This window comes from Falco rusticolus, chromosome 7 (genome assembly GCF_015220075.1).
Source record: "Falco rusticolus isolate bFalRus1 chromosome 7, bFalRus1.pri, whole genome shotgun sequence".
NCBI lineage: Eukaryota > Metazoa > Chordata > Aves > Falconiformes > Falconidae > Falco > Falco rusticolus.
Window position 1 is genome coordinate 38288031 of NC_051193.1, and position 14532 is coordinate 38302562.

General features: G+C 40.9%; 1 protein-coding gene across 13 annotated transcripts in view; it reads right to left on the bottom strand.

Moving 5' to 3' along the window:
* Nucleotides 1–14532, bottom strand: part of EML1 (EMAP like 1) — a 130491-nt gene that overhangs the window by 99782 nt on the left and 16177 nt on the right. For 6 of the 13 annotated variants that reach the window (XM_037393539.1, XM_037393537.1, XM_037393536.1 and 3 more), the window contains exon 1: nt 7326–7539. The exons of 1 other annotated variant lie outside the window; for it this stretch is intronic. In XM_037393539.1, the coding sequence (XP_037249436.1) occupies nt 7326–7452 (127 nt within the window). In that variant the 5' untranslated portion in view covers nt 7453–7539. Of the gene's footprint in view, nt 1–2644; nt 2721–7325; nt 7541–14532 lie in introns of those variants that run through there. 6 more of the 13 variants (XM_037393527.1, XM_037393531.1, XM_037393529.1 and 3 more) reach the window with 2 other exon arrangements.

Sequence of the window (14532 nt, forward strand, 5' to 3'; positions counted from 1 at the left end):
TGTAGATATTGATATATATATATAAATTGGTTTTCGCTGTGCTTAAAATAAAATTCTACCTCATGTAGGTAATGATGAATGCATGGCCTGGGTAAGTGGTAGGCGCTCTCCCAATCCTTTATGCTTTTGGCCTCAGTAGCACTCTGATGTAGTTAGTCCCACAGGTCAATTATGGATTGTGTAAAAGCCTTTCTTTTAATCAAATTTATGTTCTGCCCTTTACTTCACTTAATGTCTCTTCATCCTTGAACTCTGTGAAGCGCCAGATTAACTACTTTATAGCATTCCATTTTCCCGTACATCTCTCTCAAGCTTCCCCTTCAATTCACTCAAATCCTTCGATCATTTCTGCCCTGAAGGAGGTGAGAGCTTCCTTCCTCGTGGGTTTCTGGGACCTGTGGAGTTTGGGGGCTGTCGCCAAGCTTCCCCTCCTGACCTGCAAGCCGCTGCTGCTGCATGAGAAATTCAGTGAGCTGAAGCAGTCCGCTGTGCCCTTTGATCCTGCTCCCCTGAGTTTTACTGTGGGAGGTACAACAGAGCCCTGAGGCATCAACATGATTATACTGTATTCTTTCACGTTAAAAATGCTGGCCACCAGTATTGTTGCTCAGCAACATGAAACTGTGTACCACTGCTGGCTTCATTAAACTTTAAAAATATTTTTCCTTGCCAACTGAAATAAATAATTGACGATGATTTCAGTGTATATTTAGCATGTCCTCTGGAATTCCAGTAAGTAGGTAAAACAGTTTTATATATCTAGAATTACGAAGAAATAGCTAACACTGGCTGTAAAATAAAATGGATAGCTGAAAAATACTTGCACTTGCATAGCAATTTCTAAATTGCTCAAAGGTACTCTATCAAATAAATGTCAAAACTCTGCAATTATTTCTTTACTGAACATGCTGCACATTCTTTTTTGCAAAGATCATTAAATCTTATTGTATAGTTTCCTGCTAGAAAAGACCACAATAACTGATCTTCTAACTTCTTTATTATATATATTTTTGCTAATATAGGCAATTGAACACATTAAGTATGCATAAATAGGGAAGAACAGATTTCAACATATGTGTTTTCTGGTTGAGTGATAATGCCCAGGGTTGTTAAAAAGGAATGGGTTGTAAAACTCAAGTGTACTTTTTGTCGTCTAACTGATGAATTGTGTATTATTCACCTCTAGTATCGGTCCCAGCTAAAATAAATTGCTGGAGTCCTTATCAGCAGATTCTTTTCTATTATCTGCATGAAGTCCCAGTTTTATCTAATTGTTGGCATTACCAGTACGATTTTCTGCAAATATAGAAACATCTGGGTAAATGCAATTGCTACTTTAATCCATGAGAGGCGCATTTAGATGCATATCTGTGAGCAGAATGGAGAGAACCTGAGCTAGGGAGCTTTGGAGATCTCCAATCTAAACGACTGCCAAAATAAACATGAGTGGAGATAGAGGGATTAATCCTGTAATCCTTACTTAAGCAAAATTCCTGCTATCTTCAGCGAGATTCTCACTAGGGAACAGCTGTGGAAATTGGCCTAAATGAAGCAGAAATGGAAAAGGCCAAATTCTGCCCCTGGGTGTGTGCATGTGACTTCTGTAAAACCTGAAGTGTGACACCCTGGGCCTGGGATAATCAGCACATAAATTCCCACAAAGCTCTATGGTACCAAGGCTTTACTCGGTATAAATACCAGGCACATCCATACCCTTGCAGGGAAATGTTCCTATCCAGGCTTCACTAAGCAGCAAGAAGACAAGCGCAAACTAAAACTGACATTCAGAAAAAAAAATGTGCATTTTATTTGAAAATTTCTTCCATTTTAACCAATCCTAGGAGTGTTTGGAGCATTTGCCTTCACTGAACTCAGAGTTATTGCCTCTGTTTTCCAGCTGGGATGGAAAACCAACATGCAAAGTTAAGTGATTTTCCACAGACCACACAGCAAGTGATTAGTATCACGGGGACAAATTAATCTTGGGTGTAAATCCATAAAGATTAATGGAGGTCTAACAGGGATTAATTTGGCCCATCATCTCTAAGGATAGCAAAACCAATTAGGTGATGTCATTAATCTTCTGGTTAGTACAGGACTGTTTCTTAAGCAATACTGAAAGAAAAGCAATAGAACAGGAATGACCAAAGGGTCCACTAAAACGGATGAATTGGCCATTCCTTGGCAGAGGATTCGCAGCAGGAGCCTTAAATAGTGACAGCAGCCCTGATGTGCCCTCAGGCTCTCATCCCAACTGAGACAATCTACGACAATCATTTATTTGAGGATTGGAGCATGTCAGCCCAGATTTCAGTCACTAATTAGGTTTAAGTCTTTTCTTAGGGCAAGACTTCCATGAAACTGATTTGGAGTCAAATATATTTATTACGGCCCTGGGATCTTCAAATATTTGGAAAATATGAAGTAGTTAATGCCCTATAGACAGTAACATTTGAAAGACTCATAAATTTTAAACCTTCCACTTTTGGCCTGACAGAATAGAAATAAGTGTATAAGAAGGAAGTATTGCAAAATCTGTATAACTGACATGTTCTGAGATTTGGAAAAAAATATTTCCTTATTCACTGGTTGGAACAACACAAAATTTCCCATCTTAAGTACTGAAGATGTTCCTGATGCTTACCAAAGGATCAAAACTGGCCCACAGCAGAGAAGGATCTTTCTTCTGTTTGCCTCAGAAATTTTATTTTGAAGAGAAGCTAAATTAGACAGAAAGGTTTTTGTTAAAGGGTAACGACCAGCTATAACAAATGCATACAAAGCAGAGATGAACAGAACAATGAAAACTATGGCTTCCAGACCATGGTTGATGGAATTTATGGAAAAAGAACATTTGTGTCATTGGCAAAGTCTAGTGTGAGAACATTGAATAGGAGATAGTGATTTTGTGCCCAAAAGTTCTGTGCGTTACCTAATAGGCCTGGTAAAAATGTTCCACTAGGATTTTGAAAGCAAAACTTGGCAACAGTGAGATCATTAAAACACTACAGCACAGAAGCCCTCATTCAAAATGTAATTAATATGTAGCAGGTTTTTCATTGTTATTAGGAGAAAAATATTCTAGCTGTAATAGGGATCTTCCCATCCACAGTTGTGTCTGAATAAGAGTTTCATGGCTGAGATTTCATAATCAGTGAAATTACTTAAAACTCCTTTCATGGGGATGTTCTTGGATAGATTAAAACCTCTTTCCTCATTTTATATAATGTAGGAGTTCAAATGAGGTGACGTGCTCAGGCTGGTAGTATGGCTCCACTCAGGAGGGAAGATGTCATGATGCTCCCTTATACTGTGGTAGAGAAGCAAAGCTTTGCAGGGCAGGGCTTGGCAGTTCCCTTCCCACCACAGCCTTCAGAGCACTTTTTAGGAATGTCATGACACACTGACACATCCGTCTGCCAACAAAGGATGCTAAAAAGAGACATGGAGCAAGCACCTAAGAAGAACATGAAAGAAACTTGGATTTTGGCAGGGTGACGAGCACAGAAGATGGAGTGGAATGGAAATTTTTCTGTGTCGATGCCGATAGTATGTCAGCATAAATACACTTAGGAGTCAGTATTTCTAAATACCGATGCTCATAAGCCTAGGAAGTGTGGTGTGGAACATTCTGTCAGCCAAAAATGGTAAATAAAAGTACCCAGGGGTGTTCTGACATGGTATCGTCTACGTTTCAGAAGGGCAATGAAAACAACAGGAAATGTGTTTAAGAAAAAGCTCCCAAATTAGGCCCACAATATATAAAAAGATAAAAGAACATCTGTTTTAATATCTTCCTTTGACAGATGGATCTAAAGAAATATTCTGAGAAATGTTCCAACACAAGGCTCTGTTTCCAGAAGGCCTTTCAGACTAAAATGAAAATGTTTCTGTTTCACTGGCTGTTTCTGACATACATATCCAGTGATTATTAGAGAAAGACATGACAAAAATATACTTTTTTCATAATAAGCTATATATATTGAACATTATAAATTCTAGGCAAAAAGAAAATATATAGACATATATGGACATATATGAATAAAGACAGCTGTATTTCAGTAGACTAGCTAGCTTGATACTAGTTTCCCTTTTAAAAAATAGACCAGCTTTATTATTAGTGATTCGGGCAAATGGGCAGTGACCACGTCACCGTTTATCCAGCCTTTCTGATGTGCAAATACACCTGCAGCACAGTGCTACAAGCGCAAGGCTATGTAAAACCAGACCGTAAATGTAAAACTGTGCAAGACAAGTAAATGAACCAGTTCATGCTTCCAGCGCTGGTACAACCAGGGTAGGATCTGGGTAGAGGCACCTGACCTCATCTTCTGCAGCTAACGTTTGTTGTAGAAACATACAGCAACCAACGCAGCATCACAGATGCTAGATGCCTGCAAATAAACTTATATTAAAAATGGTATTAGGTGTTCAAGGGGACAGAATCAATACTTTAGTACTGCAGGAACAGCACAGTAAAAATACCCGATGTTCAAATCCAAGTTACTTCGTAAAAAACAACCCACACAAACAATATACAGCCTGTCTAGTTCATATATCTTTGTTGCCCTACTTAAAGCCTGTGTGCCAGAAATAATTTATGAGGGAAGATACATGCATATTCATAGTAATTACTGCTTCACAAAGCTGAAAGATCTTGGAGAATAACAGTAAGAAAAGTAGTGATGGCAACTGCTTCTAGGCGCTGTGGAGCGCAGCAAAGCCCAGACTTTGTCCTGTAAACACTGTGTTAGCTGTTTGCTGATCATCTGATTGGTATGGTGACTGCTGATTTCATTGGCAATTGCCTCTGGTTCTGTTTTAAGAACAAAGTAACAGGCATCCCAAAATGCATGTATTTATGGAAAAGCCTTTTTATGTTCTAGTGTGGGTATATTTGACGCTATTCAGAGGTTTACTGGGTTCTTTGTTCCAGACTACAAACACAATAATGGAAACATTTGTTCGTTGGCTTGTGTACACATTTAGTGCTATCTCTTGCGCTTGTAGACACGAATGAAAGTTGGCTTACATCACCGGGGATATGTCATCTTAACATCAGAGTAGGAGAACAGATTCCATGTAAGTATGTGAAATTTGTGTGGTTATTTTCACATACCCATTGTACTTCCTATTTATGTCAAATTAGTAGCAAATTAGCTCCTTACCATGTCCTTGCTAAGAAGCAGGAGTTTCAGCTGGGGTAGTGGCAGCTTGCCCTCATCAGAGGTACAAGCTCAATCACCTGCTACCTTCCCACAATGTCCCCCTGAGGGACATAAAAATGTAATTTCTGCCAGCCAGCATGCCTTAAAATGTTTTGGAGGTTGATACCAGTCTGAAGCTGATGGTACAGGTCTGCCCCTGTCATCTCCCTAGGGAAGGTACCACCCTGAGCCCCGTTTTGGAGGGAACACAGGTGCAGTGCAGCATGTCCAAGGGGACTAAAAGGTTCCTGCTCACAGAAAACAGAATATAGGTGCCCCAGCAAGTCAAGCTGGACATAATCCCATTGCTTTGAGCTCACAGCTGTTGAGGGGGTAAACAGGAAGGCAAGACTGACCAAGGTCTGAAGTACATCCCACAGAGTCAGTGTCATGAGCACAGGAGCAGCTGGTTAATCTGATTAAAGGAGATGGAAAAACATCTTGAGGATGGCATGGCTGGGGGGAGAACATCAGTGTGCAGTAAAAGCCGAAGTGCCCAGGTACACACGTGGCTCAGTGTCAATACCAGAACAGGTACATATTCCCTTCCCGTGCATGCTGGGCGATGTAGACTCCAACAGTACGATTAAAAGCAGTATCATTTATCCACATCTAGCTATCTTATCTCTTTATTTTGCACAAAGAAGAACCCATGAGGATGGATTCCTCATTCAATCTATTGTAGACTACAGGCAACCCAGGATCTTCTCAAGAATTGTTGTTAAGAGAAATATCTGCTCTTCCACAAACACTGGGAATCAACCTCCCAGCAGATAGTTTGAGACAGCTTCAGAGATCTCACTGTACTTCTGTCTTTGAATAGCTCCTGGATGTCTGACACAGACCTATGCTTGGCTTGTACAGGGAGGAAGTGCCTTGGCTCCTTAATGCATCGCCTCCATCTTCAGTGTACATCAGCCTGTTCCACAAGAGCAAGCATAACATCTTTGTAATGCTCTCTCTGAACAAAGCAGCCAGCTCCAAAAGCATCTTTCTACTTGGGCTGCCTCAGCTGCTCACAGTTAATGAGTCACATGCTATATAATACAGCGATGGGGCTGTCAGAAGGGTTTTTGAACCTATCCTCGCTGTGCAGAGCCCAGGTCTGATACATGCATAACTCAGATAATACCGTTTGCTGCTGTGATGCCAGTTTCTGGACTCGGGCAGCTTTGTGGGATTGAGCTCTTTGAAAGGCAGGACTGCTGAGGGCATTGGCAGTGCACAGCGATGCTGACAGCACCTCCCGGGAGTACACCTGCAGACCACAAAGTCCCTGCCATGTGCAAACAGCAATCCCTGTGCCCTGGTATGAGAGAGCTGCTATTTCTGGGGCTGGGCAGAAATGCAACACACTCTTCTCTTTTAAATCTGGTTTTGTTTTGGGGGTATGCTGCCAAGCTGTACAATGCAGGGAGAAAAACAATACAGCTATTTAATCTACGCAGATTAGTCTCTCCGTGAATTCCAGTCCCAGATTTTCTTGCTAGATCTCAGGATGGGGATTACTTTTGTTAGCTAATGAATAACATAAAAAGATCTACAAGTCTACTCCTTAGGAAAATGAAATATATTTAAAATCAGTTATTCTGATTGCTATATCTTCTTTTTTGTCCTTACTGACTGAAAGCACAGTTATTTACAATCTCCAACTAGTAACAAATCCTTTCTTATTAAAGTAACTTAAACCATTAATGGCATTATATCTTGCTTTAGATTTGTTGTCCTTTATTTACTGCCACCTGTCTACTTCCCAGACTGTACTGAAAGAAATGGAAAGCTATTTTCTAAACTCACACTAAAACACTCACCATGAACAGGTAACACTTAAAAAGAAACGAGTCTCTAGCACTGAGTCAGAATGCTTTTTCTTGCTGTAGTATGCTATTTAAAAACAGACAATACAGAAACAGATGCTATCTTACAGTATCATATTCAGACCACAGAAAACATCAATGCAGTAACCCTGTCTACTCACTACTTAACACCAAGCCACCATCACACTTAAGGAAAATTAATTACTTTGTAGATGGAATTAAAATCCCAGCTGTTATAAAATATACAGTAAACCTCCTGTCAACAGCAATGCAGAATCAAGTAATGGAAGAAATGAGTGACCTGCACAGAACTCTGGTGCTCCACTGTGGTCTGCCTGGGCTGGTTCCTCAGGGATGGACTTCATGTTCCTCAGCGATGCCCCCAGACCAGCTGGTGGGTTATGTCCAGGACTCAAAGGGCTCTGCATGAGAGGCAGCTGGGTGCTTTATCTTCTTTTTATTTATGTGAAGGTTGCAATGGCAGCAGACAGCAATGCATAGACACCAAATTAATTAAGCTGTTTTTAAGCCACAGCATTAAGGTGATGTCATAAGAACCCGCTTAGTAGGCAAGGTCACTGAAAGGGAGAGTACGTGTCCTGCAATAAAAAAATTTGTAGTTTGGAGGGCTTGTGTTGGATGCCTTGTGTGGAGTTTTGTCAAATGTGGCACCACCTGGAGAAATATTTTTTCTATCCATTGAAATATCCAACAGCATCTCTCACTTAAACAGGATAAGAGAAGATAAACCTGCTTCAATTGTGAGCAATACTCAGAAATGCATAAATTAGATATATTTGGAAACACACAGAACTGGGAAAATATTTTGGTGCAAGATAACATAGTTCATATAACTTATGCCACACTGAATTTGTGTTTGCATACAAGCATGCTCAGATAGGCACATGTCAGGCAATCACAAATCTGCTCAGCGCACCATTGCATTGACATGGCATTGTATTGCCGTTTTGCATTGGTAGTTTGAATATGTTGTAGAACTGAGCCTGAGGGTTTTTTCCTCTATTTCCTAAGTAACTAGTTTTGTAAAAATCACAACCAGCAACATTAATTTTGATTTTCTTCATAGCTTTCCAGAAAAAAAGAATTAGAGAGACTCTTAACAGAAGAAATAATACAGATGCTGATATATTGCAGGAGCTTAATGATGCTATTGCTTCATTGTGAAGTATTTCTACTAGGAAACGTGAAGCATCCGAACTGTAGCCATAATCCTCTCATACAGAAGCCTTCTCTACAGCTTGCACAGAGTAAGTGCAAGCCTGTGTCTTCAGCATTAATGGAATCAGCTGAAGTGAGTAATGCTTTGTGTATCCTAAAGCTGTGATCCTGTAAACGTGGTAAAAAGATGGCAGTGTTGGTTTTTCAGTCCCACACGAGGTGAAGTGAGTCAGAGCATTTGAGATGGATGGGCAGCTCTCAGAAAAGAGCTTTTGTTCCTTGTTTCCAGTCTCTAACAGTCACAGTGAAATCGTCTCTACCATCTACCTATTAGCATCAACATCACTGGGGCTGTTTGTGTGAGAAACGCTTATGAATATAAGCAAAGGTCACGCAAGGAGACTCCTAAATCAGGATCGGTTTTTTGTACCAAGCTTAAAATGACCACGCTGATGACCTGCGACTGCCTCCCATAACGAAAAGCTAGAGGCATCTAGAGACACAGATGGGGATCAATTTGTGACTGAATGCTTTACAGTAACAACTATTTATCCTTGTCTGTCTGCAGTATTCATACAAACAACTGAGGAGAAACGTTTCTATTCACTACATGGCAGTCTCCTACCCTTTCTTTTCCTGATAGCTGTTACTTGTAATTGCAGCAAAAATAATATCCTGAGGGCTTTATGCTGATCTGCTGGATTTGAACATCAGCCTCTCAACTTACAGCCTCTATATCCCCCACCGCCAGACAAGTACACACTGTTTCTGCTATCCAATAAAAGCTTATGAAACAAGCTTAGACTTGTGTAGATTTTACCACCAATTTCATACAAGGAATTGAATGTAAAACCCACTTGGTAATCATGCAAAAGCGGAAGGCGGATGAAATAGCTCTGTTCCACTCTCAATGCCACAGGGCACGTTGTGTCCTGATCTGTGTGTGATACAGCAGCACTGAAGGCAACGAGCTGGACGGGAAGCTGGGCAGTGTGTGCCAAAGAGTGGATGCACTCTCTTAAGCATTCCTTCTCGTAGCATCTCAGCGTTTCTGAGTGCTCGGAGGTTATATACTAGCTATGCTTCAATGGTGCGGAAAAGCACTTACCATTCAAAGTGAATAGTCATCAAAGTAATAGAGAAAATTGTTAAGTGCTGTCAATGAAGACATCTTTGTTTTTTTATAGATGCATTAATGGAATGCCCTGCCACAAATGGTAAGGGGTTTGCAGCCTGTTACTTCCAAATGGTGAATATAATGATAAAAACAAATATTGTGTTACTTACTGGTTTCCATTATTGGGCTAAATTATTGGATTAAATCGTGATCCCTAGAGCTGAAGTCAAAGGATTTTGCCCAGAGCAACAATTAGGATATCATAAAACACAATCTCCCTGATCCCTACAGAGGAGCTGAGGGGAAGCATGAGAGCAGGGGGGTGACAGCACGAAGGGTGCCTGAGCACCCCTATTCCCTCCCCACGTGAGTGCGTATGTTGGGAGGACGAATTGCTTCTGCATGGACACGCACAGATGCACAAATGCATAGATGTATATCTGTGGCCCCTGCTGCACAGCTAAGCTAAGGGCACTTTGAGCCCTGCCCATCCAAAGAATCCCAGAATTGCTCTGTATGGATTTTTAGTGGCTCCTGTAGCACTTCACAGTTTTCTTGAGGTAAAAGGCAAAAGAAACATAGGAACTGCTGCTAAAAATAGTCACTTATGCCCTCGATGATTCATTTGTTGGTGGGGAGTACCCATAAGTGCCTCTATCTAAGCAGTCTGTTCTCTGGCTCAGTATCTCCCATGCCAGCTTGTATATGCCTCTCCAGTCTTGCTCAGTCTGTTCTCCTACGGGTTATATCTTCTTTAGCTAAATATATTAGGACAGTCTATTTATCTCCTTCCATGGCAGCAAGACTCAGGCATAACTTCCTCCTGCTCTAGGAATTTCATAAATAAATCACCGTCTATTATTTTTCCAAAAGCATACAGCATTAAGAAAAAAAAAAAAAAAAAAAACAAAAATCCACCATACAAAACCAAGGAATCATCCCTTTCTCAGGTTAGAATTGTTGGAGCAATAACGAAACAGGAATATGCTGTTAAACTTCAGTGGCAGAGCTCTTTGCATTGCCCTGATTTATGCAAGTAATAAATAATTGTGCTGAATGACTTCTTGAGGTACAGCTAAAGAAGACTGTGTGAGAAGGAAAGCTTCATGTGATTTAACTCCCCATCCCCCAAACATGCACACTCAGGGTGATGACCAGGATTTAAATCACAGTCCTGTAAATTGCTGTGAATTGGGAGAAAATGAAATTGGACCCTTTGGTGACATCCTTGCAGTGCAAGTGATTGTTTATGAATGTATAACTGAGCTTATTGATAGGCATTTGAACCTGAAACGAGCTCTGTTTGGAGCTGTTGGATTTTTTATTGCCTGTTACAATATCACTAGATTTCTGGAACTACTCTGTTTTTTCTAAGCAAGCTCTACCCACCACTAACAAGCCCTAGGAAGGATAAAGAAACAAGATGCTTCTTCAAGTGCACTGCAGGCTTCTTTATGTCTGCTCCAATGCAAAGGACAGGTAAACCAGAGATGGTTTAGCTGAGAGAGCAGGGCAATGAGTGTATATTGGTGTTACTGACATAAGTCCCAAACATAGAGAAGCCAAAACCTGTTTTTCCTCCAGAGCATCCCTTCAGCTGCACATGGCTGAGTCCAGCCTTTACCAGGATTGAAACCATCACTCGCTACTCAGTGTGCTCATGAACACCGGCTCCAGGGGGGACAAATCTGGGATGCTGTGCTTAATGGTTCTTTCCTTCCTTTTTCTTTCTTTTTTTTTTTTTTTTTTTGCTATGGGGATCTCATGTTTGACGTCTTTTATCTTTTGAAGTTGGGACTTGCTGGTAACTAATAAAATATAGCTGGTTTTAATTTTTGCTGCTAAGGGTCATTTTGTAAAGTATTTAAGTGACAGTAGGATAACTGGGGAATAATAAATAAATCCTTTGGGTGGTGATACTTAGTTACTGAATATTTAGTCTCCCCAGTTTAGACAAGCCACATAACCAGATTGTAATGATTATCTTTTTTTTTTTGGTAACAAGATGATATTTTCTTGATACATTCACTGATATTATTTGGCAGTCAGCTTTTTTATTTTTGTTTGTAGACACAATCTGTCTTTGTTAGGAAATGTCGTCACCACTGATGAGAGTAGTGATTTCTTTAGGCAGTCTGCACATAATACTACGTGTCTTTATTGAAGCACAAGAGGTACCAGCATATTTGTCTTCTCATTTGCAAAAGTTTCCCCAAATACTTTCTTTTCCAACAGCACAATCATGATGCATACTGCACATGCTTAGACTACACATATCATGTTAGCAAGGCAACATCAGCAGACTCGGGATTTATCCCTGTTGTCCCTCAAGAGCCAGGCATGCATAGTTCCACACTGGAAGAGGAAAGCTGCTGGCTCGCAGCAGCCAAGGAGCACAGCAAGACTCGTGCTGTGGCTCCCTCTGAATGAGTAAGCAGCTGAAAATAATACCGCTTACATTTTCTTTGGCAATGGGGTTTAGAGACAATATTTATCCTCCTTTTCAAATTTTCTGTGAACCAACCAGTGCAAGATCACGGCTAACATAACTGGAATACAGACTCAAGTCTGTACTTTTGTAGCTGGCTTCATCTCCAGCAGACCAGCTTTGAAATACGAATAAATTCATCCATGAGATACTCTATCTTCTGCGTAGCAGTGGATTTTGCAGATAGAGTTTCTCTTTTTATATAATCTGACCCTCTTTTGGTCCCACTCTTAATGCTCCTCACTATCGTCCAAGGCATTAATTTCTAGACTGTGTCCTAAATCCATTCCTGGAAAGGCAATGGGACTAGGCAATGATATTTTTCAGTTTAACCAGTACATGCCATCAAGTTTACATTCATGCAAGACACAACAGGGAAAAGATACACTTGTCAATTGATGCAAACATTAAAAAAGAAAATAAATAGATGAGAACCTGAGATTTTAGGAACCTAAAATCAGTCCTAACAGTCAATCCAAGCTGAGCTCCCTGAAATCAATGAAAAGGTTTGAATGAGGAATGAGACAGACTCAGGGCAAATATTTCCAGATGGGACTGCAAAATACCTTCAGGTACTTTACAGCTGATAATTTCTGCTTGTAGCAATGGCACTTAGCACTATTCAATGGCCTTCAGGGGTTCATGCTTATTCATTAATGATCACTTGGAGTACACCTGCAAGAAATAAGCTGGGTTTGATTTCCAGGTGGTGGAGTGGCAGCCAGTCCCACTGGAGGGCGTTAGGAGGAAAGGGCATCAGATGGGAAGAGAAACAGAGATCCAAGCAACTCCAATAGAAAAGAACAGAACTAGAAAGTGTCTGTGAATTGGGCTGCAGAATGCATCTCCTTTAAACATGGACCTTCATTGCCCAAGTCCCCAAAATGAACTCTCTAAATTCTGATCTTTGAACCTCATGTGATAGTGTCAAAGTTTACAGCAAATGAAAAATCATTTTTCAGATTGCTGCTCTACGTGTCTGGCACTTTTGCAGTAAGTTCTTTGCAAATAAAGAAGATCACTACTGGATGCATTTTTATATGATTGTTAAGTGAATAAGTGAGCTTCATGGGCACCTTTGTTTCCTCCCTTTCCATGAAAACGAAAAAAATTCTAATAGCCTTGTAAAAGTTGGACTTTTTTTCCAGCTGTCATCAAACACAGGCAGTGCAGGCGAGCAGGCCGGCAGAGAGAGCATTAACATCTAACACCACAGACAAGCCAAGTAGGGCTGGGGCTTGGCAGGAGACCAGCAGTCCTTCCCCTGCGCAGCCGGACAGCACTGCTAGGGAAAAGGTTGAGGTCTGTCATGGAGGGTCTGGTACTGATTTCTACACTGCTTCCTAAATGCTCCTCCACACCGCCTGTTCACAACGTGGCAGCCCAGTTTGTTAGGACACCCTCTGCTAGAGGATTTGAATCCTCTCAAGGAGCTGTAGGACAAGCACCAGCACTTATCTGCTCAGCAGTGTCAGCACTCAGGCATTTGTGCGTGCACACAGAAGCAGCAAGTTGGGCTGAAAAGTCTGAACTGGCACTTATATTGAACCTCCAGTGCTTACAATAGATTACCAAATCTTTGCTCCTTCTTGGGAACCTGAGCTTTCTGTGGCCTTGAAGTGGCTTAGCAGCCTGTGATTCACTCATGAACCGTGAAAGACCTCAGAGGCTAAATTCCAGCCACCCTGTGAGATCCAGACTGGGACATGGGCCAGCTGGGCCACCCTTCGCCACTGACTGGAGCAGGGTCTAAGTATCTCTAAAAATGGGCCTCTGTCTTTATTCAGGGAAAGCTCCCTTTCATTTCACATATTTTATATCTAAGGGCTCAAAAAACCCAAAACAAAACCAAAATAAGGATTGGATTCATTAGCTATTAATACTATTCATTACTGGTATTTCTACAGTAGCGTTTGCATGCATGAAACTTCAGTACAAATGAAAATACATCCCTCCTTCACATAGCTTACGAGTTCATTTATATGCAATGTAGCTTGTCAAGAGACAGCAAACAAAAGACCTGGGAGGAAGAGGATTTACTCTGAATAAGCCGATAGCTACAAATGATTCTGAATCATATTGGAATTAAGTGACTTAGTGCCACTAATGCCACTGGCTCTGCTGCTAGCCTTGACACTGCTGAGGGACTTAATCTAAGAGGTTCTTTTGATTTCTCAGAGGCTCCTAATGGTTAATTTTCTATTCCTTTTCCTTTTTTTATTTCTCCTTCTTTAGGACTTGTCAGACAGAAAGGCTTATGTGTGAAAGGATCTAACCTAGTCTATGCTTAGGTTATGACAGGCAGGAGATGGAGAAACAAAAGAGGAGCAGGACAGAAAAAATATCTCGCAGTTCGGCTGAGCCACTAATATTTGCTAATTGCAATAAATATGATACAGCACAGAAGCTCCTAATGAGCTTACATAAAGCATTTTAATGGGACACTGTCAGGTTAAACATTGTGTTTAAAAATACAGATGTCCTTAATAATTCCAGATTAAAATAGACTGAAGTTTGAATACCCAATTAATTTTTCCCTCTTTGTATCAGAGTCTGAACTGTATTTCATGCAGCTCAGCCACCAAAAACAGATGGGGCTTTATTCTGCTGCTTTCAGGCCAGAGCACACCTACATCCTAAGAGAGAGTGCAGTACACGGATGTGCCAGGCAGCGCTGGGAGCACAGCTGCAGAGAGATGCAGAGGGACTGTGTTATGTCCTGGC